The sequence below is a fragment of the Mus caroli genome, unplaced genomic scaffold, assembly GCF_978045245.1.
Source record: "Mus caroli unplaced genomic scaffold, Mus_caroli_1 scaffold_19, whole genome shotgun sequence".
NCBI lineage: Eukaryota > Metazoa > Chordata > Mammalia > Rodentia > Muridae > Mus > Mus caroli.
This window is the reverse complement of record NW_028227274.1, coordinates 40,645,513-40,668,877: the sequence shown is the minus strand read 5'-3', so window position 1 is coordinate 40,668,877 and position 23,365 is coordinate 40,645,513. Positions and strand designations below refer to the sequence as shown.

General features: G+C 41.2%; 1 protein-coding gene across 3 annotated transcripts in view; it reads right to left on the bottom strand.

The window, feature by feature from the left end:
• Stk32a (serine/threonine kinase 32A) overlaps window positions 1–23,365 on the bottom strand; it is a 116,900-nt gene that overhangs the window by 40,575 nt on the left and 52,960 nt on the right. For all 3 annotated transcript variants that reach the window (XM_085833705.1, XM_085833707.1, XM_085833706.1), the window contains exon 5: window positions 23,062–23,235. In XM_085833705.1, the coding sequence (XP_085689831.1) occupies window positions 23,062–23,235 (174 nt within the window). The remainder of the gene's footprint in view (window positions 1–23,061; window positions 23,236–23,365) is intronic.

The following is a 23,365-nucleotide window of genomic DNA, read 5'->3' as shown; positions in this document are numbered from 1 at the left end:
AGAGCAGGGCAGGGCAGAGAGGCCAGCCTGACCTCCAAAATCTTTGCACTCTGATCTTTTGTGATTCACCCAGTCTTGCTCTAAAGGATGCTCCTCCCCCAACAGTTAGTTCTTATTCCTAACTCAACCCTTAAATAAGTCAGCAAAGCAAAGATGATCACTGATCAATAATCTATGAATATTCTCACAATCACCCAGTGTCTTAGTCAGGGTTTCTATTCCTGCACAAACATCATGACCAAGAAGCAAGTTGGGGAGGAAAGGGTTTATTCGGCTTACACTTCCATGCTGCTATTCATCAACAAAGGAAGTCAGGACTGGAACTCAAACAGGTCAGGGAGCAGGAGCTGATGCAGAGGCCATGGAGGGATGTTCTTTACTGGCTTGCCTTTCCTGGCTTGCTCAGCCTACTCTCTTATAGAACCTAAGACTACCAGCCCAGGGATGGTCCCACCCACAAGGGGCCTTTCCCCCTTGATCACTAATTGAGAAAATGCCTTACAGTTGGATCTCATGGAGGCATTTCCTCAACTAAAGCTCCTTTCTCTGTGATAACTCCAGCTGTGTCAAGTTGACACAAAAAAACATCACTAGTAAGCCTCCACCCTTACATTCTTATTCATCCCCAAGATCTAAATAACTTTAAAAGTCCCACAGTCTTTACATATTCTTAAATTTTCAGTCTCTTTAAAATATCCATCTCTTTTAAAATCTAAAGTCTTTTTACAATTAAAAGTCTCTTAACTGTGGGCTCCACTAAAACAGTTTCTTCCTTCAAGAGGGAAAATATCAGGGCACAGTCACAATCAAAAGCAAAAGTCAATCTCCAACCGTCCAATGTCTGGGATCCAACTCACGATCTTCTGGGCTCCTCCAAGGGCTTGGGTCACTTCTCCAGCCATGCCCTTTGTAGCACACGCATCGTCCTTTGGCTCCAGATGCCTGTACTCCACTGCTGCTGCTGCTCTTGGTGGTCATCTCATGGTACTGGCATCTCCAAAACACTGCATGACCCCTTCAGTCCTGGGCCTTCAATTGCAACTGAGGCTGCACCTTCACCAATGGCTTTCCATGGCCTCTCACAGTGCTGAGCCTCAGCTGCTCTGCGTCACCCCTTCATGCCTTCAAAACCAGTACCACCTGGGTGACCCTTACACATTACCAAGTCCTGCTGCAGCAGGAGTACAACCTTGGCCATCTCTGGAACACAGCCTCTTTGTGCTTTCAGAAAACACTTCCCAGAAGATGTCACCTCAATGATGCTGGTCTCTTCTTAATCACCGCTAATTTCTTAGCTCCAGCTAACCAGCATCAATAGTCCCAGTAAGGCAAAGTTTTTGCTTTGGTAGTTCTGGTATCTTGTTAATCACAGCTGATTCTTCAGCCCCAGCTAACCAGAACTACAGAATCTTCACAATCAAAACAGCAATGGCCCTGAAAAGAGTCTTTAATTTTCCCTCTGAAATTTCACAAACCAGACCTCCATCTTCTACAGTGTTCTCAACATTATCTTCCAAGCTCCTACACAACATCCGACAGAGCTCTTAACAATGAATGGGTCTTCAAGCCCAAAGTTCCAAAGTCCTTCCACAGTCCTCCCCAAAACATGGTCAGGTTGTCACAGGAATACCCCATTCTGCTGGTACCAATTTGTCTTAGTCAGGGTTTCTATTCCTGCACAAACATCATGACCAAGAAGCAAGTTGGGGAGGAAAGGGTTTATTCGGCTTACACTTCCATGCTGCTATTCATCAACAAAGGAAGTCAGGACTGGAACTCAAACAGGTCAGGGAGCAGGAGCTGATGCAGAGGCCATGGAGGGATGTTCTTTACTGGCTTGCCTCTCCTGGCTTGCTCAGCCTACTCTCTTATAGAACCTAAGACTACCAGCCCAGGGATGGTCCCACCCACAAGGGGCCTTTCCCCCTTGATCACTAATTGAGAAAATGCCTTACAGTTGGATCTCATGGAGGCATTTCCTCAACTAAAGCTCCTTTCTCTGTGATAACTCCAGCGGTGTCAAGTTGACACAAAACTAGCCAGTACACCCAGTCTGTAAATGTTAGAAGAAGGTCTTAAATCATACTCCCCTCACCCCCATGAGTAAGCTATTTTAAGAGGGATGGTAGCTAAGCTCCCTCACAATCAACTGAATTGGTAGTTTCTGCCTATGCTAATGAGGAAGGCTTCAATGGACAAAGAGAATGAGGGTCATGATAAATTAGCAGTTCCTGACATGAACACAGAAGGGATGTCTGGGGACAGTCACCAAAACTTTCTGGAGCTGTCCTACCTTCCAAGCAATGACATCCCTTCTAGCTGTAGTCCTTACTGTCTCTGCCAGGACAGCTGTGTAACAAACACGTGATAAACACATATCTTGCATGCCTCTGAACACTTCTGTGCTAGAGGTGCCACCCCATTTAGACAGATGAAAAGTAGCTAGCTCAGAGAATGACATTGCTTATCCTAGATTACCAGACGAGACTGGACAGAGCTGGAGCCACGACCACAAACTGAAGTGAATCTGATTTACATTTTGGATTCTCATTCCTTACTACCCTCTAAGGTAAGAAAGGGGTGGGGTGCCACTCATGTTGGCCTACAGTAAGTATAATTTTGTCCTACTTTTGTACTGTACACTTGTAAGTCATACACATATGACTTACATATTTATGATGCATTGCTAAAGACTAGATGTATGAATGCAATTTAAGATATGTTGATCTTGAAAAGGTAGAGCCTAGTGAAAAGCTAGCTATGCTTATCTTCAGTTTCCCATGTCGCCGTGTGATTTCTCCCACTCTGTGCATTCCTGCCATTGTGATGCCATCTGCCATGAGATATCTGCCCTAGCCAAAGGAGCCTAACAGTGCTATGATGTTTGGACTTTCCTTTCCTATGAGTATAAGATAAATAAATCCCGTTTCTTTATAAGTACCCAGCTACAAATATTTTTGTTATAGCAATGAAAGATAGACCACACACACATATAATATATATATATATATATATATATATATATATATATATATATATCCTGATGGCACAGGTTCCCAGCAGTGGGGAGCACAGACATGTGTGTCAGCACAGTGATACCAATGATGAGGCTTTAAAGAATTACAATCTCTGAAAATAATGCTTGCCTAAGAAAGATTCTCCTGTAGGGCTTAGCATAGGTCAATACTCACTTGTTACCATTACCACTTTCAATTCAGATCCACTCTGGTGGAAATCCATAAATGTCAGCCAACCGACCATCAGGAACCTGGCCAACTCACATAGCCACCGAGACCACAGGGGACTCTCAACTCCATAGGGTTAAGATAAAGAAATGCTCAGACTGGGGGAAGGGAATGTGCCTAGAAGTAAGAGGGAATCAAAGGGAACAAAGCCTATTAATAATAGAGAAACCAGTATAAAACAATCAGGTGTCGGAGAAGAGCATTCAGTTAGAAAGAAAAAGTAATTTGCTGTACTGCAAACTCTAGAACCGAAGGCACCCTCTCCAGCAGAAGGAAGAATAAACTTGTCGTTTGAAAATGAAGCAAATTAACTCCCCAGATCCCAAGAGAATTAAGAAGAAGACAAAGCTACAAAAAAACATCTGTCTTTCCAGAGCAGTCTGACTCTACCAGCCTGGGGACGGCAGGATTTGTATCTCAAGCACATGCCTTGTTTGGGAAACAAGTCACAGAATACAGCCAGCTGGTCCATGCCCTAAGCCGTTTTGTTTTACTGTCCTATAAAGCATACAAGGTTATAATGAAATGTCTGTATCAATTATGTATCATTTGCCTGGAAATCATGCTAAGTGTCTTACTCATATTATTTCAATTACTTCCTCCCCCGCTCCACCAAATACCTGACGGTAAACAGCATTATCATTTTGACCTTTAAAGACAGTGATATTGGATTCAGGAGAGACTGGGAAATGCTCTAGGTCCCATTGATAGTGAAGGATAGAGTAGTGCCACGGTTAGAACACTGACTATGGAAACCCAGACTCCCGTCTTGAGTGGATGCGGTGTTAGAACTACAGACAGGTAAATGAAGTGCTCACGAGAAGGAGAGAACCAGACATCAGAACAATACTGGGGTGGTGGATAGAAGTGCTCATTGGATAGTGAGCATCAGAGCCTGAGGACAGCTGCCTGGGCAGATGCTGCAACAAGGAGGGGTGCACCAATGTGAATTGCTTCAACAGGCAAAACTGCACTTCAGGCTGGCTGGTCAGGCCCTGCATTAAAGGATGCCTTGGTTTGTTCACTTGTTGTTTGTTTGTTGAATGTTTTTGATGCAACTGACAATACGCTTATCTCTCTGGCTTCTGCAGGGAGTGTGAGGATGCACAGGGCAGCTTCCATGGCTGCCAGCTGGGCGGTGCAATGAGCTGGGTTTTGTGCTCTGCTTTGAATCACTGACCTGGAAGGCTGCTCTCTGACCAGCGCAGAGCAGGGAAAACAGCCCTGCCATGACGTCATCCTGCCTGAGCATGGCAGAAAGGCACCAGGCAAACCACAAAAACTGACCGACTGTTGACTGGCAGCTATCAGTACCTGGACCACCCTTCCCCCCACTTCCTAGATTAAAAACTCTCAGTCAGTGCACTATTTTCTGGCAAGACCCAATTCTAAAGAGTGCAATGCTTACTCAGAACTCTCGAAAGCACCCTGAACATCCCCAACCCTTCCTCACACTTTCTGGGTTTCCCAGTCCCCAGCAACCCCAGTGTTTTCTTTTGGAACAGAAGTCAACAAACATAAAATGGGTTTTAGAGTGCACATGTGCTTGATGTGTTCTGCTGATCTGAGCAGGTAAGAGAATCAGTGAGAAACAGTCAGGAAGGAATAATGGGTCTGGGCTTTTGTGCTGACCCCACACTGTCTATAGAAACACAACTCCCAAATCCGGCTTGCCATTCTGTCCCAGTAGCAATTTGATTTGCTGCTTTCTGATCTCAGGATCCTGGCTCCAGCATTAGTCATCATTTATATCTCCAGGATAGAAAGAAGTTGAATCCAGCAGCACTAACTGGCTTTTTCCTCCTCTACTAGGGATACCCAATTAAGTGAAGATGCTGAGAGCATCATCACTATGACTGACCCAGACCAAGCATTGAACACTCACCTGGTTCCTTGTTACCAAACTACAGTTGTCTTACTAAGGAAGAATGGGGGGGGGTGTTTCTATATAGCCAGGCAGTTTGGAATGCCACTGATGACAAATGGCCTGAGAGTTAACACAACAGCAGCCTGGTAATAGATGATTCTAGAAGGGATGATTACAGAGCTATTCACCCTGGAAGGTTTCTGAGGTGAATAGCTCAGTTTTGGTAAGTCTTTACAAAAGATCCTGATATACAGTAACCACTGAACGAGCTGTGGAGAGTTCTAGAAAGATTAAATGGTATAAAATGACAGTCTAATAGATTTTGAGTGAATAGGTATATAAGTATCCAATGTAGGTATATGAATTTGCAAATACTTAATGACTAGAATCCCATGCCTATGAAATTCATAGAATGGAGACACTAGGTTGCTGGGGAGACACAGATCTAGAACTCTTGATCAATCTCTTCTGGGACAGGAGTTGGCCCTAGACTGATGCATCTAGGAGTGTCAGGCAAGCATGCGGTTAGCATTTTTATAACCAGTGTGAAACAGACAAAGAAAACTCCAGCCTAAATGTTTTTGACTGATGGCGGTAGGCGATATTAGACAGGGTTCCTTGAGAATGACATCAATAAACTGGGCTGGAGAGATGGCTCAGCCGTTAAAGGCTAGGCTCACAACCAAAAAATATAAAGGAATGACATCAAATCCTTGTTGCAAACACTCTGTAATGTTTTCCTTTAAGTTATCAAAGTTGTCAGAGACACACTGCTTGACGGACAGCTGCCAGACCTGTCCCTTGCGCCCAGGTCCCTTGAGTGAGGAGCTATCAACCACGATGCCCCTTGTATGACAATCAGCGGACTTATGAGCATGGCAGCTCGGCTGCTTTGGACACTCCCTGGAGCTTCTGAGCAAATTCCACTCCAGCTGCAAGGACCACAGCAACTGTGAACATCCCCACTGCCCATCACACACGCGCACACGCACAAACTCCTAGAAATGAAATGAATCTGTGCTTTATTCAGAGAGCTGCAGTCTGGGAGTCAGAATGAAATCTGCCCCCCCCCCCCATCATTCTCTCATTAGCATTTTCATACAGAACCAGAACAAAGGCTGCAAATCAATTCAAAATCCCTCCTGCGCAGGTGGGGCTTGACTCTGAAAGTGCCTCCACTCTGAGTTGCCAGAGGAGGGTTGACATACACCAAGCCGCTGACTTTTGCACCCATCCCGAGCCATCTGGATGGCATCTAGTTTTAAGTTTAACTGGCAGAAAACAGATCATTGCCTGTATCAATGTGATGATTCTGTTTCTCTTCACACGGAAGCACAAATGTGTTGATTACAAAGTGACCCACCGCAGCCAAACGGCAGCAGACACACTGACTTCCACTCTTTTCTCCAGTCACAACTGCCTCAGACAGCTGGCCGTCACTCTGGGAGATGTCACTCAGTGACCCTCAGTGACCTCTAGATGAACCTGCCTCCAATCATTCCCAGTGGTCCTTCCAATCTTGCTATTTCCACCCAGACCATGTAGGGAGCACTTTCCAAACTAACGCAACACAAAGCCTCTGATTGATGAATGAACTGTGGATGATGCTACAGAACTGGGATCTGTGCTCATCTGCCCCTCCCCTGTTCTGACTACATAAGCATCCTATATCAGCCTTCCTGAGTCAGACAGGAAGGGTGGCTAACACATTGATGGCCTCCATGTACTGTGACAGAATGCCCCAATAAAACCTCTCTAGAGTGATCATTTTTAGTCTTTTATTTTGACTTTTTTTATGATCTTTATATGGATAAAGTGGGCTGAACCGGTTCCACTAAGAACGGATGAAATATTCCGGCTTCCAGTCCCTATATAACAGCAACAGCTATAAGGCAGCTTGAGAATGACTTATGGGACCATAAGCCCTGGAACCTGCTAGGCCAGAAAGCTTTCAGAACATTCAGCATCTAAGAGACAGCTGAGGAATTTTAGAGAGCTGCCAGAAGCAAAGACTTCAGGGGCTATGAAGGCCACTGGCAATGGAGCCTGTCGGGCTGAAAGGCTATGAAGAACTAAATAAAAGAACTGCAGATCCAGCCTCTAGAAGAGTCCCAGATGTACCAAAGGCTAAGAGCTTAGGTCCTAACACTGACAACTTGAAAGCTATAATGGTATTGGCTGTTACAGGGCCACTGTAAGTCAATGCACAGAGCAATAAGCCCTTACTTGGGTACCTACAGCCACTCGCTGGCTTTGAAAGCAGGGAGCCCTAAGCCTTTATTTCTTTTTTTTATGTTTTTTTTTATTGGGTATTTATTTCATTTACATTTCCAATGCTATCCCAAAAGTCCCACACACGCTCCCCCACCTACTCCCCCACCCACCCACTCCCATTTCTTGGCCCTGTCGTTCCCCTGTACTGAGGCATATAAAGTTTGCACGACCAATGGGCCTCTTTTTCCACTGATGGCCGACTAGGCTATCTTCTGATTCATATGCAGCTAGAGATACGAGCTGGGGGGGGGGGGCGGGGAGGTACTGGTTAGTTCTTATTGTTGTTCCACCTATAGGATTGCAGATCCCTTTAGCTCCTTGGGTACTTTCTCTAGCTCCTCCATTGGGGGCCCTGTGATCCATCCCATAGCTGACTGTGAGCATGCATCCACTTCTGTGTTTGCTAGGCCCCGGCATAGTCTCACAAGAGACAGCTCTATCTGTTCGAGAATCGACAAATGGGACCTCATAAAATTGCAAAGCTTCTGCAAGGCAAAAGACACCGTCAATAAGACAAAAAGACCACCAACAGATTGGGAAAGGATCTTTACCTATCCTAAATCAGATAGGGGACTAATATCCAATATATATAAAGAACTCGAGAAGGTGGACTTCAGAAAATCAAATAACCCCATTAAAAATGGAGCTCAGAGCTGAACAAAGAATTCTCACCTGAGGAATACAGAATGGCTGAGAAGCACCTGAAAAAATTTTCAACATCCTTAATCATCAGGGAAATGCAAATTGAAACAACCCTGAGATTCCATCTCACACCAGTCAGAATGGCTAAGATCAAAAATTCAGGTGACAGAAGATGCTGGCAAGGATGTGGAGAAAGAGAAACACTCCTCCATTGTTGGTGGGATTGCAAGCTTGTACAACCACTCTGGAAATCAGTCTGGCGGTTCCTCAAAAAATTGGACATAGTACTACTGGAGGATCCCGCAATACCTCTCCTGGGCATATATCCAGAAGATGTTCCAACCAGTAAGAAGGACACATGCTCCACTATGTTCATAGCAGCCTTATTTATAATAGCCAGAAGCTGGAAAGAACCCAGATGCCCCTCAACAGAGGAATGGATACAGAAAATGGGGTACATTTACACAATGGAGTACTACTCAGCTATTGAAAAGAATGAATTTATGAAATTCCTAGCCAAGTGGATGGAACTGGAGGGCATCATTCTGAGTGAGGTAACACAATCACAAAGGAACTCACACAATATGTACTCACTGATAAGTGGATATTAGCCCAGAAACTTAGGATGCCCAAGATATAAGATACAATTTGCTAAACGCATTAAACTCAAGATGAACGAAGACCAAAGTGTGGACACTTTGCCCCTTCTTAGAATTGGGAACAAAACACCCATGGAAGGAGTTACAGAGACAAAGTTTGGAGCTGAGACGAAAGGATGGACCATCTAGAGACTGCCATATCCGGGGATCCATCCCATAATCAGCTTCCAAACGCTGACACCATTGCATACACTAGTAAGCCTTTATTTCTAAAGGCACAGAGCCATAAGCTTCTAGTTTTAAAAGCACAATAGACTTTTCCGTTGTGTATCTAGAGCTATACATGTCTGACGTTGAAAGCTGAAGCTAAAGGCCTGAATGTTTCAAGATTTGGGTCTCCCGGATGAAGAGCCACTCTGTAAGCTACAGGCTCTGAAAAGTGCTGGGCTTCCAACTCTAGCAGAAGCTGCCCTCTGCTTGTTCATCATTTCCACCTGATGGAGTAGAAGTACACTCATGTACTTGGGACAGGATGCTGAAACACTATATGCAGACTAAGCCCAAGCCCTATCCAGGCTTTACAATAGTAGATAGTGTTTGAATATATGCATACATATATTTTATAAAAAATATAAATATGTGTGACAATGTAACAGGCTTTACCTCATCAACATATATTTTGCTAATGTACTCACACAATCTAAAATTAAATACACAGATATATTGATACATAGAGTCACATACTGGCAATAGTCTCAGTAACAAATGGTTAAATCTAGAGCCAAGGGTTTCTAGTTTCACTTGAGGTAAAAGTTAGGAATATGGGCTTGGTTATCAGATGATCCAGGTTCAAATCTCAAATTTACAATGTCCTAGTACTGGGACTGTGGGTAAATGTGATCACTTTCCTAATCATATGCATTCTTAATAATAACATTCATCTCTTAATAGTTACTGTGGTTTTCTGTTGGCTATTTAAACAGACACAATCCCATGTCCTTGTGGGGCACCTGCTCCATGCGGATTCTAGGCATTAGCTAAAACATGCCTTGCCCCATAATCTCAGTTGCTGGATCAGGGATGGACTGATGATCCAATTTAAGCCAAGAGTAGGAGGGAGGGTGAATGAAGGTTAAAAAAAAAAAAAAAAAGCCCCCTTGGTGTCCTGGTGCAGGGGAGCTTTTAGAAGGAATGTGATTCCTTGAATTCAGAAGAATTAGCATAGCACATAAGAGCATCCTTAGCATGATACTGAGGAATAAGCTCGGGATGGGAAGTCCACAGAAATAGCAGATAAGAGACTGAAAGGAGCTGGCTGGTCAACGCTGCTGGCGCTTTGTTATATAAGTAACCTACAGATAGGTTTACATCTGGATTTTCTAGTTTTATAGGATAATAATTTATTTTATTACTTGAAGCAATGTGAGTTTAGGGTTTCTGTTATTTGATCCCTGGGCTCATGTAAGTAATAGAAATCTGTCTATAATGAAAGACTATGTGCTCTACTTCATAAAGCTGTGATGATTGGATTCAATGACGCAAGTAAACTGCCTAGTACAGAACCTGATGTGAAGTAACAGTTCATTTAAATTTCACGAAAAAAAAAAATCAACAAATAATTAGCTCGGCCTAGGAAGAGTTAGGTCATGAGACACCGAAGATAAACTGAGAATGTAGAAGTGAACAAGTGTTTTCAATGTTCATTCAACCATTGTGAAATCACAATGGTGATAGGCTCACTTGTTACACCTGGCAACTCAGACTAAGCTCTTTCATTTAGTTAAGTGTAAACTAGTTAGTAGAGGCACACATCTTTAATGCTAGCACTCAGAAGGCAGAGGCAGGCAGATCTTTGAGTTTGAGCTCACCCTGGTCTACAGAGCTAGTTCCAGGACATCCAGGGCTACACAAGGAAACCTTGTTTTGAAAAACCAAAATAAATTCATCAATACAATCTGCTTAAGTCTGTATTATTCTCCAGAACACTTATATAGTATCAATGACAGAGTCTGGTGGTACACAGTCATGCTCATTTTTTTACAAGCTGCCTATGACTTCTGTCACACCATGTGACAGAGGTGATGTGTTGTGGAAGCGCTAATGTCCTTAAAGTAAAATGCATTTGCTAGTTGGACTCTGTAGAAAGTCTGTCTGTCTTGTGTCTTCAGGGGAGAAGCTGAGCGGGTCAGCCCATTGATTCTTTTTCCTTATGTGAGAAGAGCCTGTGCAGACCTTTCTTATCAATCCCATCCATACTTACTGACCACACACTGCAAAAAGGAAGAACAAGTTCAATTGCATGCCCATTACTGCTTGCTCTGCCTTTTTCTGAAACACAAATAGGATGTCTGGCTATGGCAAAACACTTGTTTGAATGTGATCATGGTCTAGCCTCTGCCCCACTCCTAACTCCACAACCCCTCTGCTCTGTACCAACACCCATCAGACCTGTTTGTCTGTCTATCCCTGCCACCAACACTGCCACCTTGTTCAGGTCATCTGTGAGCACAGTGTTGAAGCAGCCCGTACCTTCCAGAAGGGTGCCTACTCAAATCTTTATTTGTTATAAAGCACTAAACACAACTCTTTAAGTGTTCTAGGTCCTTGTTGTTTGTGTTCTCTCATTAGCTGTCTTCTGTAAGAAGACCAAAGAAGAAGAAAGAGAGAAGAAAGAAGCTTCCTCCACTCCCAGAATTCTACTTCAAGACACATGTCTCACATGTTCAAAGTAAGTAATATTATTTAACATTAAACGACTAAGCCTAAAATGGTGAAGCTTGTGCTTCATGTGGCAGAGTATGCTAGACTGAATAAAGTTTTATTTAATGCAGCTTACAGGTTACATACTATTGGAACTCTTAATAGTGCAGCTCAGCCCAGTTAAATGCTAACCTCTAAACAAGTTTTCCCTTGCCCTTTCCACGGTGGCTCTACCCAGGTAGGTGATACATTTTAAAGAGCCTTTGCCGCTGAGTGACACACACCAAGAGGGCAGGATCTCCTGTTTTCACAGTGTGTAAGCCATGCTCATCCATTATTTGATAGCACGGGAGCAGGTGTTGAGCTGAGCACAGCAACCTAATACCCTTATTACTGCACTGTGTTTTGTTCCTAGGGCTCAAGTAGGCCCCTCTGCTACGACAGTTAGGAAAAGCGGACATTTGCAAGGTCTCCTGATCTATTTAAGATAAGATTTAATAGACAAAAAGGAGGGACCTTTTCTTAAGCACTCCACAGAAGATGTTAGCCTGAAAGCCAAATCTAATACTTCAATGCAATAAACAACAGCTGTTGACAATATACTGAAAGCAAGAAAGGCAGACCTCAAGCAGAATACACATCCTGGGAGTACTAACTAATAATCTCATCGACGATTACTGTTAGGCACATAATTTTCTCACACTGAACATACGCTATAGTAAATGGGGGGTGGGGGGAAGCCCATAACCTCCTTTACAGACACATGAAAGACAAAAGAGACAGCCTCAACCAGAGAAACCAGATACCAATGCTGTAGATAATGGATATATTTCACCAAACTTAAAAAATAATAGCAGTCCCTGCACCTCTCCTGGGCAGCACAGTAGAGCTTGCACTGGTGACAAAGGGTGAGATAAGCTGGTCTGAGGAAATGAGAGCAAGAGAGCTGCCCCTGCCCTTGTTGGCTGCTGTATTGGATGAGCTAGCCAGGGCAGTGCTGGAGAGCTTGCCGTTACTGGTGCAGGTAAGCTGGTGGGCTGATCAACTCAACTAATTCTCAGGCTTAGATCCAAGGCTTTGAGTTGGCCCACCCCAACGTCTACCCTCTCTATGATCTACTAGAGTGCATGAAAGGGTCAATCCCTTAGATCCAAAGCAGCAAGATCTCCATGACACAGGGAAACAACAGAATATCTGAAAGGATATCCCCATAAGGATACCCATGAGGTATAATGTAGCAGAAGCCAGAGACCCTGAAATAGAGCAATGCCTCCTTGCAATGAACATTTGCAAGTGAAGATGAACAAAAGGGTATACTGTATAACACACTGTGACATGCTACAGCTTCCATGGCAAGATTAATTTTATTATTCTATCTTATTCTGTTTTCTTTTGTGGAGGTTGCAAGGGTGGAGGGCAGATACGAAGGAACGGGGAAATGAGTGGGCCTGGGGTGCATCATGTGAAATTCACAAAAAAATCAGTAAAAATTAAGGGTAAAAAGTGAGTGTGGTGGTTTGAATAGGGTTGTTCCCCATAGACTCATGTGTTTGGAAGCTTGGACCATAGGAAATGGCACTATTAGGAGGTGTGCCCTTGTTGGAGTAGGTGTGGCTTTGTTAGAGAAAGTGTGTCACTGTGTTGGTGGGCTTTGAGATCTCCTATGCTCAGCCTCTGCCTGGTGAGGTAGAGTCCCCTGGCTGTGTTTAAAAGAGAGTCTCTGTCTGCTGCCTGCAAATCAAGATGTAGAACTCTCAGCAACTCTAGTACCATGTCCACCATGCTTCCTTCCATGATGATAATGGACTGAACCTCTGAAACTGTAAGTCAAACCCAATGAAATGTTTTCTTTCCTAAGAGTTGCCTTGGTCATGCCGTCCCTTCACAACAATAAAAACATAACTAAGACAGTGCACTATTTAATGAGTGGGGATATAAAGGAAAGAAAACAGGCTGAACAGGCCAGAAGGAACCAACCACTAAGCAACACTCCTCCATTGGCCCTGCTTTAGTGACTGTCTTTAGGTTCCTGCCTTGGCTTCCTGTCCTATCTCTTAGCCTGAATGTTTCTAGATGAAATAAACCTCATCCTCCAGTATTTTATTTTATTTTATTTTAGCCATGGGGTTTATCACAACAATGGAAATCAAACCAGGATAGGAGGAATACAAAGTAACATACAATACATATCAACCAAAATTGTCCTGCAATTGGCTAAGTAGCATGACACAGCTCATGGGACTCTGAGCATGTGTATCAGTGTTATTTTCATAGAGATGAAACTAAGGATGTCTATATTTATACCAGGACTATTTTGGTAATTTAGTTTCGTTTGTTTGTTTCAATACTAGGGGTTAAAGACAGCCTCTCATGCTTAAGAGTACAATGTCTGCCACTCTTTGCTCATTTAGGACCTTTAGTTAGATAATCTTGCATTTGACCTTAGTCTCCATACACTAGCTGTACATGGCCAAGTTACTTAACATTGCCACAGTGCTGTTGATTGTCAAATGGGGTGCTGTGTACAGCATGCTTGCCCTTACCACAGGGCAAGGTCTTGTTATGTGTATAATAAATAACACTTTTTAAGTCAATTAAGCAATGAAATATGTACTTTGAGGTATAAATTACTTGGATAAAAGGGCTTGTGAGATAAAGGAAGTAAGTGCACTTGGGAATGATAAAACCATCTCACCAGGTGACTCATTCCTAAAGGCTTCAAAGCTGAGCTGCCACTGGGTTAACACATTCATTCAACAAACTCATCAGTCATTTGAATGATTAGTACCCAAAATATCTCATTTTTGCCTACAAATTATCACCTTAAGAACATAAACAATGACTGCTAAGATACGAATACAGTGTGTGTTAATTAGATGCAAAGGTGACCTGGAGCCTAGATCTCTGCTGCAATACACTAAAGACCTTCACTGAAAACAAGTATGGCTTTGGTTCACAATTGGAGAACAAACAAGAGCTTGTCTGGTAAGTGTGCTAAGAGTGGCTTGGCACATTTCAGTGACATCTGCTCTTCAGGCAGCTCATGCCAGTCACATGGCCTTCTTGAAGGGGGAGGTATGTGTGGTAGAGAGCAGAGAGATGGCATGCTCTCACTTGGAGATCATCCCGCCTAGGCAAAGAAGAAGCCATCTTGGAGTTTTAGGTATGAGGGAATCACTTCTGATCCCCAACCAACCTCTTCTCTTCTCCTCCACAGAGATGTTCAGGGCCGTGCTTAAGGTTATAGAGGAAACTGCTATAGATATGCGGCATAGTGCATTTCTTTAGGAGAAAAGTGCCAAATAGGCATTATGGGGACACCCGCTCCCCCTCAAGGATTTCCACCTCTTGTTTATGTCCTTGAATAACTCACAGTCTCTTGCTGTAAACAAGTTCTATCATTTGCTTCTTATAATGTGTGTGTTGGATTACAATACAAACCATTGGGGTTATGTTATAGAATACTATATATTGTTATTTGAATGCTATCCTGCTAGTCAGGTCAACCTGTGGGTCACAACTTCTTTGGTGGTTGAATGACCCTTTCACAGAGGTCACCTGAGACCATTGGAAAACACAGATATTTACATGACGATTTTTAACAGTAGAAAAATTACAATTATGAAGCAGCAACAAAAATCATTTTATGGTTGGAGGTCATCACAACATGAGAAACTGTATTAAAATGGACACAGGATCGGGAAGGTTGAGAACCACTGGTCTAGGGCTTTGGCATTCTGTTCTTGTTAAATTTGACAAAGCAAGCCGTCACCAATCCTGCAGCTTCAAGAGGAATGAATTCTCCTAATTTCCTGTCTGAACTTGTCTGACTTAATCTTAAAAGAGAATCCAATTCTGGCCAATGAGACTGCAGCTTTGAAGAAATTTCAGTTGTGCTATACCCACATTTCAACCAAAATAGGAGCTAATAGATGTGGGTTAAATCAATGGTTCATTTCTTACACAGGATATCAAACCAAGGTGTTATCACAGCATCTCTTCTTCTGAAGCCAAACAATAGGAATTTGTGGAGTAAATTAAGATCTGCATCAGACAACACCATCCATTGTAAATTTACCTTTGCACATGCTCTCTTCATTCATATGTTTACACTAAATTATCCAGTGAGCATCTACCTTAACTACTGTGCTGAATGTTGGTGATTAAACATGGGTGAAACATTCTCGACTCATAAGGGGGGGTTGCATTTAGGAATGATATGATTCTATGATAACATTGTGGCTCCAAAGGCACAATTAGAAGGATAACCATGACCACTGGGAAGATGTAACTGAGTGTGTGTGTGATGGTGGCCGTTTGTGTGTGCCTAGCTAACAAGAGATTCATAACAGCTTATAGTCTTTATAATGCATGCCCCCAAATTTAAAAGCCTTTTGTGCTGATGTGGCCTCTGAACTATTTTTTTTTTTAACGATCAACTATTATCAAAGCTACAACAACAAAGTTCATCTTGCTGATCACTGAAGCTTCAGCTCTGCATCATTGTCTGGTAACCACACACTTTAAATGAATGTTTGCATGCATATAGAGGCTAGAATCATTATGTCCAAGGTGTGTTTTTGTTTTGTTTTGTTTTGTTTTGTTTTGTTTTGTTTTGTTTGCCATTGTCAATGTATGGCTTTGGGAACAATAACAGGTGCTTCTTGAAACTTGCTACACTAGGCTAAAGGGTTGATAAGTAAAGATTAATTCTTTATATTTTTAGTGTAGTAACATAGAGGAAGAATACCTTTATTAGGTTTATCTTTCATTGTTCTTGCTGTCTTTCTAATTGAGGTATGTATTTTAAGGTTTTATTTTCCATGTATCACATGGAAAAAATACATAATTTTATTTTCCATGTATCACATGGTAAAATACATAAAACACACATAGCTTTGCTTCATAATAAATAAGCCTGTAGCATGACATAGAAAAGTGCAAAAGTTGGGAACGTTGTATAAATAAAACAACTCACTATACATCAGGAATACTTTGTCCTCACAGGCTTACAATACATAAGTTATCCCACCCAAGTTTATACATTATCTTTTCTATTTGAAAGGGCTTTGAAAGTAAATACCAGGAAAAAATTGAAAAACAACTTTTTAAATATATTATTATTTTATATTCAAGTTGTAGGTCTTTCTCTTTGTAAAGGAGAGTCTTAATATTTCATATTTACTGAAACAACCTAAATACACCATTGAAAGTTGTCTATGCAACAGCACCATGCATGACTGAACTAGTAATATATCTATGAACTGTGCATAATCTCATCAACACAAGGCAAAAAGGTGTGCAGGAAGAGGCTCCAGTTTTCACATTAGCTTGTCTATTTATGTAAGCTTAAAGCTGAGACAGACAACTGGGAAACTCTGCTCTTTTATAAACAAAAAGTAATTCAAGTGCTTTCTTTTTCCTCTGCTGGGTTGTGTTGTTTTGATTTTAAATTGGGAATTGCAGATGCTGCGTCCTTGCTGTATCCAACCTTGTTGGATAAGGAGTTACATTTTTGCCCATAAGTTCTTTGGGATGCCAATACGCACCGTGAAGTCCGATGAAGTGTTAGGATTGATCCTATCCATTTTTACAGCTTTAAAAACACAAAAACAAAACAGGCCAACTCTTCTTTTATACTACTGTATTAACCTTTTTTTTAAAAGGTCTTTATTTTTTAATGCATTTTCTCTCATCTGTGCTATGAGGATTGAATCTCCTTCCATTTACAATGACAATGTGAAGTGTATGGTTTATTTTACAAAAGGAAGAGTTGCTGTACATGTTAAAAAATTTTAAAGTCTTATAGTTAACCACCAAACACTGATGAATGTGTGACCTTTGCCAGAGCTGTCAACCTAGGACATAAAGGCTCAAGGACCTAGGGCAATAACTCTTAGTCAGTTTATGTTCAGTTGGTACAACACATCTCCTGTGCAAACTATAGCCCATCGGAAAAGCCGTACTCCTCTACTCACGGTACTAATTTATTCTTAGAGACCCCAAAGACAAGCCTTCCCCTGTGATTTTAGAAATTTGCTTTGTGTGCTGTGAGTGGTTGATGTAGTCTTGTCATTGTTTAAAACTTGTCTGTGTTTTGTTTTATTTTGTTTTATTTTTACACATTTTTTAAATTAACTTACTTTTAAAGATCCTTTTCCTTTTCTGGAAGAGTTCAAAGCACATGAAAGAACTATATTATACATGCTGGCGGAAGATTGTCATTTGTGATCCATGGTTTATTTAAGAAAAGAGAAAAGGAAAGAAAGTGGGAAATTATAAAGTATATCTTCAACCTTAAGGATTAATTCTTATCTGCATCTTGCTTCAAAATGAATCTGACAGCCTTTATTGGTCCCTCTGCCCCTCTCACGGTAAGAAAGTAGAAAAGTAGGCAAGGGCAATAAAAGAAAACACAATATCCCATGTTCTTCTTGATAATGGATACTCTTTTATTATTCCCTGTTCAATATTTCCACTATCAATGGGAGATTAAATTTTGCAACTGTTTCTGTTGTGCTCTGATTATTTACATGAATCGCCTAATAGAACTTTGTCTCATTCCTATAGGGATGTGGAAATCTGAGTTATAACTTCATTATGGGGAGCTTATTTTTTACTAGATGGAAAATACAATTAAACATCTACAGTAACCTAAGATGACTTACTGTTAACTGTCTGAAACGGTTCATCTCCATAGCCTAAATTCATAATTGAGTCATCTTCTACTTCTGACAGGAGAATGAGGACTAATTCCTTTTTGGACTACAATAATTAGTTTCCATCTGATTATTCATTGGAGAGACTGTGGCATTCCAATCAAGCTCTGTTCTCCTTGTGGGAATTATAATGAATTTGGGTTTTCTTAATTTTACTAGAAACAAACAATCACTTCGCCCATAATTTAAAGTCTTCCCTTCCTGGTTTAATGTAAATAAGGGAGTATTAAAATAGGCTCTGCCACACTTTGAAAATAAAGCCAGTTTGTTTTCAGTCTGAGAGTACGGGAAAATGTTTGAATCTCTTGACTAATAAAAACTTGTTTAATTATAGAAATCACAATTAAAGCCATTGTGCAACTCTGTGCCATGATCAACTATGTGGAGGTAAGCTCTCGAAACTGATAAAAATGAGCTCAATATTTTGCTTATAAAAAAAAATTAAAAAGTCAAGCAATGGTAGAAAACTTCTACCAATAAAAAAAGACAGCAGAGCCCCCTTTATATCTGACATGGAGTCTATGACAGAAACAGGACACACAGTGTTTTAGAAAAATAAGGTGTGCATTGCTGGCAGGGATGTCAATGTAAGAAAAAAAAAATCAAAGTAGAGCCCATACTATAGCAAATTCTCTCTCTCTCTCTCTCTGTGTGTGTGTGTGTGTGTGTGTGTGTGTGTGTGTGTGTGTGTGTGAGTGTATGAGTGTGTGTGTTTGTGTGTGTGTTGCATGCGTGTTCACATAGGGGAGAGATGTGCATGCATGTACTTGTTGAGGTGGAGGTGACACATCTTCAATCACTCTTTTCCTGATGTTTTGAGACAGGCTCTCTCGCTGAACTTGGAGTTTAAAAATTCAGTTAGAATGGCTGGTCAATGATTTCCAGAGATCACCGAACACTGAGATTCTCATATGCACTTTTTATGTGACTCCTGATGATCCAGCCTTAGGTCATTATTCTAGTTCAGCAAGCATCCTACTGGCTGAGCCATCTCCCCAGCCCCTGAGTAAAGACTCCCACTTACACAGTCGGTCTCTTTTACATGGTCTATGCTGACCTGCTGAGTTGGCTGTTCAAACTTCTTGTAAAACCACAGTGTTGTTACAAAACTGTTTCCTTACCTAGTATCTCTTCTTCTCTATTGTATGCCAGCCCTCTTTGGAACAGCTTAGCCTCTGGTTTTAGAGTGTCTTCTTACTGGGTAGTTCCAATGGATCTTCTTTGTGCAGTAGGAGTTTGAATGCTCACAGGCTTAAGATGGCCATGCTTACCTGATCCCTGCTCTCCTCAGGTTCCAGCAACACTCAGCCTTTTAGAGTGTACTGGGGTCCAGAGTGCTGCATTTTTCTCAAGCTGATGCTTTGCTTACATTCTAACAATGGAATTTGAAGTGAGATCCTGAATTTTCAAAACTGGAGTTTCAACTGTGAATTGGGGGTGGTAATGCCATAAGCTGTCTGGAACTGGGGGAAATCTGAGCAAAGTAATTTACAAGTACTTAGAAGAGTCCCCTGGACTTCCAGGAAGCCACCGGTAAATGGTGGCCTGATGCTACTCTTGTTCCATGCATATTCATGGGTGCTTAAGATCATTTTGAATCATTCAACCCTGTCTGGAGGGAAAACATGGTTTGACTCTGAACATAGAAGTCCTGTATTTCATAGCTGCTCTTCCATGTAATTGGTTCTTCTCACATGGGCAAATCTATGGCGATGCAAGGATTCTTTTTTCATTCACACAGTTTATGTCTTGGAATTCAGAATATGAGTTTTCAGCCTAATATTCTAAGTAGCAGAAAGATGATTTATTCTGTCATCTCCGCATCAATCAAATCAAACATTTAGTTTGCTGATTCTTTTGAAGGAAGATTTATATTTTTAATTTAAATTTATTCCATGAAAAGCCCCAAGCTATATATCACTGAACACCCTGGGAAATAGCTGAACCATCAAGATGAATAAGTATTTGTTACAATGAATGAAAAAAGAGGTTTTACAAAAAGATTCCTAGCAGTCACAAGCCCATATTGTTTCTGAATTCATTTCTCAGCCTTACACACCACATGAACTCCAGTTTCAGAACGTTATGGCTCTCATTTAAATTCTTCAGATAGAGAAATACCCCTCAGTTCACCAGCTTTTAAAGCCATTTGATGTCATTTCGAGATGATAACACATTGAATTGATGTCTGGCATTTCAATAGTAAAAATCTTACTTGTTATACAATTAAAGTATCTATTTGGCCCACTGTCATGGATGAATCTTAATACTGGTGATATGCCTTTAATTTGCCAGAATATATAAGAGTTTGGACTATTATCACAGCATTATTATTTATCTTTCGAAATTAAAATGTAATTGCATTATTTTCCCTTCTTGATCCTCCCTCCCACCTTTCTCCTATACCCAGACTTGCTCTCAAATTCACAGCCTCCTTTTGTTTAATTGCTATTACATAAGTATCTATTTGTGTGTGTCTGTGTGTGTGTAGTTATAAATATACAGATACAGCCTGCTGTGTATATATGATGTATGTATATGATTTAAAGGCTGACCACTTGGTTTTGGCTAACCAATTTGGGAACTCTTCTATGGGCAAGACTATTTCTCCTGCTGCTAGCATTTTTTAGTCATTCTTGGTCTAGGGATTTCCCTCCTTCCATGCTAGCATGTCAGTGGGTGGCATCTGTTCAGGGCCTGTGTAGATAACCATGTCTTGTATTATTGTTGTTGATAACACCCTACTAGCTCTCTGAAGTGTGCTTTACTAATGCTAAATTATGTTACCCAACATAAAGGCCATGGAATGTTGAGATATTTGGCATTAATGTGCCAGATATATTTTTAACATCTATTTTCTTAATCCTGTGTATGTGCATGTTTGTGTAGAAGTTTGAGTTCAGTGTTTTTGAAGACAAAGGACACAAACATTCCTGGAGCTATAGTTAAAAGCAGTTGTGAGATTACTGCCTTGGCTTCAGGGGAGGGATCTCATGGTCTCTGCTAAGTGCTCTTACACACTAAGGTACTTCTCCAGCTCTAATGCTCCACAGTTTAAATTTGCAAGTATTATTTGCTCCCACTCAGTGATTGACACAGCTCAGCCAGCATTTATTACTTCATCTTTCTGACTAATAATGAAAGAGGCAAAGGAAAGCGAAACAGCCATGGCTTTACTCCTGGAGCAGGGGACACAAATGACATAAGCAATTGGATATCAAAAAGTGTCAGAGCTTCGCAGACGAGCAAAATGCTCTGACATCTTATATAATGCAATACACGGGAGGTGAGTGTCCCCACAGGCAGCAAGAAACACACTCAAATGGCTCTTTGACCTCAGAAGGATGGCGTCTCGGTTTGTTTCGGTGCGACATTTGGGGTTTCTACCTTTCCTCGGAATGTCAGTGCTGGCTTTCATTCTATGGGAGACTTTTCTCCACCACATTTGCTGAAGTTTCCTTTGTGCTGGACACTGGGAGACCCTTTATAGATATCACTGTCTTAAGTGCTTAAACATCAACAATAACTCTTCATTTGATCTAGGTGTGCCCACTGTACTGATGAAAGCAGACAAGAAGTAAATGCTGTGGAGGTGTAAAAAGCTAGAAACAGGAAGTTCACCCCTCATGTGCCCCATGATTTTATGAGAGTAGAGAGGAGGGAGGGAGGGAGGGAAAGATAGAACAGTTGCCATGAGGTATGACTGAGCTCCTTCTGGGTTCCTTCTGAATTCCTTTCAGAATAAAGATCTTCCCAGAAAGAGCTGTCAGGAGCGAGAAAGCCTAGTCTTCAAAACAAGATGTTCAATTACCCACAAACACCAGGTGTGTAAATTCCCATCTGAAGTCCTGTGTGATTAACTGGTCAGCTTTCCACTTAACTACTACTTAAAGAGCACATTTCCAATTCAAACAGGTGATCCAAAGATGGAAAATTAAACAGTTACTTAAGTCTACCTGCTTCGAACCAGAAAAGGAAAAGAGGATTGGTTCATGGTACCTACAAATTGTGTCTACTCAATATGCCACAACTGTACTAAAATCTCAGTCAGTTGTTCAAAGATTAGAGAGGATAGCATCGAGGTGATCCATTGCAATTGATGCATGCATTTTATGTATATAATTAGTGCAGTCAGTATAACATAGCTCTCTCGCACTTTAGTTGGAGTGATTCAGTTTTATATCCCAACAGGACCAACTGTTAGCAAATCTTTGATCCACTTTCTTCTTCAGTACAATGGGAACACTAAATTCAAATGGGAAATCCAGACCAGATATAAGCACAAAGGAAACCTTAGTAAAAGTCGTAGATTCTATGGCGATTTGATTACTAATAAACCTAGGTGATAATTTCATATTTACAAATCACGGTTTGCTCATATTTACTCCTGGTCTAACAGTATCTCCTCTGACACTTTAGCACAGGTTGCTTTAGAGATAATGTTTTAGAATAAATGAGATCTAGTATATAAGATAATCATTAAAGCTAGTCATTTCTTTACAATTGTAACATATCCTTTTTTGTCTAGTGGTCATATGTCTTTATAATTTTTTATTTATTTTCCTAAAGCAAGTTTGCTAAGTGCAGGAAAGACTTTGTTTTCATTGTTCCTGAACATTTGAGAGACTCGTTTGATACAGTTGACAGGACAGGAAGACATTGCACCAAGTTTTCTCCTCTGCTGATTTCTTTCTTATCTTTCCCTTTTGTGTGCTTGTACTTCTTTTTAAATTAATTAATTTAATATTAAACTTCTTAGCCATTACCATTCCTTCTCTTTATATAGGCATAGTTATTAACCAAATACAAATTGTTATTGATAGTTATTTTCAGTCTTGTAATTTACTGTGACCTTGGGGTAAACTTTATATGCCAACCGCCTACATGGATAACATCAAAAGGCTGCTGTAATGACTAAATGGACATTAGATGCCATGATGAGCAAAAACTTGTTCCATGCAGTAGGTTATGGCTTTTTTTCTAACCCATGAGTTGTCTCCTTGGACATGACTGACCTGTGAATGATGCGCTGGCTCTGTAGGTAGTCCAGGGCCATGGCCAGCTCACAGATGAAGAGTTTCACTGTGTCTTCTTGGAAGTGGACATTCTGCTGCAGGTGATAACGCAGGTCGCCACCAAGTAGCAGGTCCACCACCATGAACATGTCTTCCTCATCTTGGAAGGAATACCTGAAACAGCATTAGGAAATATATATCAGGACTGGAGAGATGGACAAAGAGCTTGATTGTAGGCATCGGGGCCTGAGTTTGGATCTTCAGCACCCAGAGAAAATGGTGGTATGGTAGTGAATGTGAGATG